At 42.1% G+C, this 4,859-nt stretch overlaps 1 protein-coding gene across 1 annotated transcript; it reads left to right on the top strand.

Annotated features, from left to right (window-relative positions):
• Positions 1-2: 2 nt before the first annotated feature.
• Positions 3-4,195, top strand: SOWAHC (sosondowah ankyrin repeat domain family member C; the record flags this gene model as incomplete). Its single annotated transcript, XM_014524561.2, is given in 2 exon segments — positions 3-477; positions 480-4,195. Coding segments are annotated over 2 exon segments (702 nt in total), but the record flags the coding sequence as incomplete, so codon positions are not given.
• Between the last annotated feature and the right edge of the window lie 664 nt (positions 4,196-4,859).

The following is a 4,859-nucleotide window of genomic DNA, read 5'->3' as shown; positions in this document are numbered from 1 at the left end:
GCGGGGAGAGCCTGGAGGGGCTGCTGAGCTGCGAGCCGGGGCTGCTGGCCAAGCGCGACTTCGTGACCGGATTCACGTGCCTGCACTGGGCAGCCAAGCACGGGCACCAGGAGCTGCTGGCCCACCTAGTGGCCTTCGCCCGCAAGCAGGGGCTGGCCGTGGACGTGAACGCGCGCAGCGGGGGGGGCGGCTACACGGCGCTGCACTTGGCCACCATGCACGGCCACTTCGAGGTGGTCAAGCTGCTGGTGGGCGCCTGTGACGCCGACGTGGATGTGCGGGACTACGGCGGGCGCAAGGCGGCGCAGTACCTGGACCATGGCACCCCGGAGGAGATGAAGAGCCTGGTGGGGGCGCTGCAGGAGGAGGAGGAGGACGAGGGCGCGGCATCCAACGGGAGCGGGCGCTGGAGGCTCTCCAAGGTGCTGCCCACCAACCTCATGGCCTACAAGCTCTCCCACCACCATCACCACCACCACCAGGGCTCTGTGGAGGAGGCCGAGGCAGCCGAGGGCACAGCCACCCCGGGCACAGGAAAACCTCCAACAGCAGCCGGATAAAACCCCGGCTGAACAAAATCCGGTTCCGGACACAAATCATCCACACCACCCCCTCCTTCCGGGGAGAGCCCGACGAGGAGGAGCAGGATGAGAAGCCCCTGAAAACATCCTTCAAACTCAGACCCAAATCCAACGTTTTTGGATGAGGCGGTGGGTGGCATCAAAGTCAAGGCCAGGAACAGCCCAAATCCCTGCTCTCAAGCCCTGCTGGGCCCATAGCACCAAGGAAAAGGGGATGGGTACCTGGGCATCTTGAGCTTCCCTCGGGATGGGGTTGCCAAATCACTTGGTTCACTTCAGCGTCTGAAGAAGTGTAAACATTGCGCAGAGCCCTCAGAGTGCGGCAACTGCAAGGAAAGCGGCTGCCTCGGTCAACTGTGCTTAAGGGTCATGTTCCCTGCCTAAGAGTCACATTCCAGCAGCCCTAGTCCAGGGGCAGTGGGTCTGGAAACGAGTTTGGGATCCACAGACCGCTCCAGAAGCCAGGCTTCTAGGTCTAGAAACCAAGGTGATGGTACTTCTGGTTTACACGTGCATGTGTGAGGGGAGGAAAAGATTTAAACACTCAGCTTCCACACCTAATGGCTACACCATCAATGGTACTGTGAAGACATGCAGTCTTCATGCACAGCTGACTATTTATGGGCTCCTTAAATATGTTCATGTATTTTCAGAGTCCTTTCCCATCCCCTGTCCCCTGAAGAATAATACCACTTGGAAAGTGAAGAGTAAGGTACCAGAGAGGAGAAATGTAGCAAAACTGCTCAAGTCTATCTTAATTTTATGCACTGAGAGTAGTCCCACTTGAAATCAAGCCATTTAAAATGCAGAAGCCCATGGGATTCCTAACAGCTGCTGAAGTTAAGGATGTACAGAAGTCACAGCTGTCTGAGGTACTGCTGAACTTGTTCTCAGCTGGACTGCTAATACAGAATAACAGGAGTGACAGGTCTCTTTTTAAATTTTATACATCAAATAAGGCCATTTTATTTTATTCACTGTGAACCCTCAAATAGTAGATCTAGCACCATACAAGTTTATTGATGTTTGGTCAATTCCTGTTAATACCGTTCCTGTGTAACACCATTTGAACTCATCTAAAATAGTCATGCACAACTCGTACAGTAAAGTCACCTTGTATTAGATGGAAGTGTGGGTGCTGTCATATGACATCTGCGTAAAATGCTACATTTCTGAAATGCAGTAGCACACTTATGTTTTCACTAGTAAATGTGTTGTAACGCATTTCAATTCCTCCAGCTCAATGTGTGCAGAAATGCTTTTAAAACTACGGCAAGGTGATCGACTGGAATTAGATCGTACGTTCCTCTTTTGTTTTGGTGTACTCAGTAAAAGCTGCTTAATGAAAAAGCATTTCTAATTTTATGTAGGTGGGGATGGTATTCACATTCCTAACCATTTTATTTCTAGAGATGTGACTATAAAAATGTGCTTTAAAATCAGATCTCTAGTTTGAGATTTAAAATCCCTTTTTTGTGTATATAATTTTGAAATTACTCTTCAAAACAATGTTCTTAACCCCAAAGACTAGTGTATTCCAAATCTATCCTTGACATTTTCTGGAAACTTGAATATTGGCCTTTCTGCTACTTAAACAATTAATTCCTGAAAAAGCTAGGAAACAAACATGTTGAAATACCTTTAATCTTAAAGAAATGGCTATTGGGCTGGTCTTGGATGGTGGGTGTTTCTGGTCATAGAATCTTATCTGTGCCTAGATGTTAAAATGTTACCAGTTAAAATGTAGCACTCATCAAAGCATGTCTCAACTTACGCTTCCTCAAAATTATATGAGCATGTTTGTCAGGTGTCTTACCAAATGTATGTGGCTTTAGAGACGCAAATCCCAGTCTGAGACAGTAGTTACATGCATGCCATAAGCACTCAAAACGTAATCAAGCAAATTGCTTCTGAGTGTTCTGCATATTGGTTTGTGTTGACAGCTTTAAGAGTTTCGGTGGTGACAGTTCAGTCTTTACAGTCAACAAACAGAAGCTGTGACATGGTGGGGACTCCTCAGTTTGACTTCTTCCCCAGACCAGTTTGCAATTTCTGCACCCTGTGCTTGAGCCCATAAATCATATTCTTATTCATAGTATTGAGTGCAGACCTATATCTTTAGTAAATACTGAAAACAAACCTTGGTAAGCAATTCAGTAGTGTATAAGACTCACAATCAGGTGCTAGTCATTATTTTTGTGCAGGAAGACTAGAAATTATGCAGATGTTCAGCTACATTTTATAATTTGTAAGCTATACTATAAATTACATGTGCCTTCACTTTTTGGTTGTACACTACACATATGGGTATATTCAGCCTTGAAAAGCACCTTCTTTTTTATGTATATATGGGGTAGAGCCAACAATCTCCCTTCAGCCCCCTTTCTGCCACCCTTTAATTTAGTGCAACAACAATTGGATTCCTTATGGATAAAAGATCACTTGTTGCACCAGATGCCTAAATACATTCCGTAAGAATGCACTTCAAACTAGATGCTCTGTAAATGTTCTGCAGTGCAGAAAATAAATATCTTTACATTTCTGTAAAAGACATGTGGCTTATTATGATTGGAAGTTTCCAACAGCTCTCGAGTGCAATTCTTTCCATGGTACTACCTATTGTTGAATACACAGAGTTCATTATTATGATTAAAGGATCTTTATATACTGTTGAGGGAAGTGTTAAGCTGAAAATTGCACAAAACTAATAAATAAAACAGGTGCAGGAGTTCCAAGAGAATATTTTGATCTGTTGGACTGTAGCACAAGCTGTACTACAAAATGTATTTTGCAAGAACTTCTAATCTAGTAGAAACTATCTAGTAACTGAGGGAACTAAATTTGAGAATTATTAAATCTTTGCATACATATAATTCATGGTTTGAAATCTCAGATTGAAACTATAGTATATTGCTAAGGATCTCTATCCACCAAAAGCACCGAAATATAATGAGACCTCATGTTAGCACTGGAAAGTTTTGGGGTTTTGGGTTGGGTTTTGTGTTTTTTTGTTTTTTTCAGACGTGGGCTGAAGTGGCACAAAGTGCAGAACCAGCAAAGTTCTACTGTAGCTCTTCGAAGCATTTGCAGTGGCTAGCTAGTCACCATTGTTTTGCTTGTTCTATGGGACAAAAGCATTTTTATTTCACCCATTGACCTTTCACATTCCACTCACTTTTTTTTAATAAGCAAAAACATAAGCTTTGCTATGGGGATGGGGTAATCTCTTAAAACCGTTTGGGAGATGTATACTTTACTCATACTTCTAACTCACGTTATATCTGACATGTTTCCTAGAAAGATGTGAATTTGAACTAAAACAAATTGTGTGGTACAAAAACTGGAACACTTACAAGTGTCTAAAATAATACAGTTAACTTTATTGAATGTTTATTGGGTTTTTTTCCCCCCACTTTCTATGATAGTGTGTGATGCAACAAGACTGTAACTTCAACATTTGATAACTTTTATTGTATCTGATGCCTGAAATAGGCCTGGATGCCTGTCAGTTTTTATTATTACAACTTTTTTTATGGATGTGTTATCTCAATGGAGGAATTAATGAGCAAAACTGTGCAAAGTTTAGTTTTAATGAAATAAACAATTCATGGGCATTTTATTCCTTTATTTATGTCCTGTGTGTTAGGTTGGTGTTTACCTATTGGCCTACCAAACAACACTACTTTGTTTTCCTAAGAGCTGAGATGACTGATGGGGTGTAATGTTTGGGAAAAGAACAATCTGTCTTTTTCTTTATAAGAGAGTAACATTTTTCTCTGGCACTTAAGTACCCTTGAACAGTTTGCTTTAAAGTTATTCAAAATAGCTTTGAAGTTATCTGTGCCAGAGAGAACTGTTCTTGTAATCTTAGAGATTAGGCCTAAATGAAACATGTCTTGCCCTGAACCTGCTGTGTTTAAGCAGCTAAAACTTCTGTATTTGGAAGGATTAATATTAAAAAAGAAAATCTTACAGGCCTCTTTTAATTTGTGATTAATCTAAGTAACAACCAGTACTTATTTTTCAACCCTATATAGCACCTTCCTTGAAAGGGAAGTACATTTTGTTAATATGATGCTGCAGAATTTTAGTGTATCAAAATACTGACCTTTCTTTTTGGTAAGGGAATGCACTCTCCTCATAGTAGAATTGGTGTGTACATCTATTGCGTTGCTGAGAACTGCCCCATTCACTCCAGTGATAGGATCAATGCTGAAACGCCCCACTATTTATCTTTCCTTGTTCTTCTGTTTTTCAAAATGGTTCCATTGGAGCTGA

Source organism: Alligator sinensis, unplaced genomic scaffold, assembly GCF_000455745.1.
Source record: "Alligator sinensis unplaced genomic scaffold, ASM45574v1 scaffold1463_1, whole genome shotgun sequence".
Classification (NCBI taxonomy): domain Eukaryota; kingdom Metazoa; phylum Chordata; order Crocodylia; family Alligatoridae; genus Alligator; species Alligator sinensis.
Note: the sequence above shows the minus strand (reverse complement) of the source record. Positions and strands in the feature narration are given on the sequence as shown.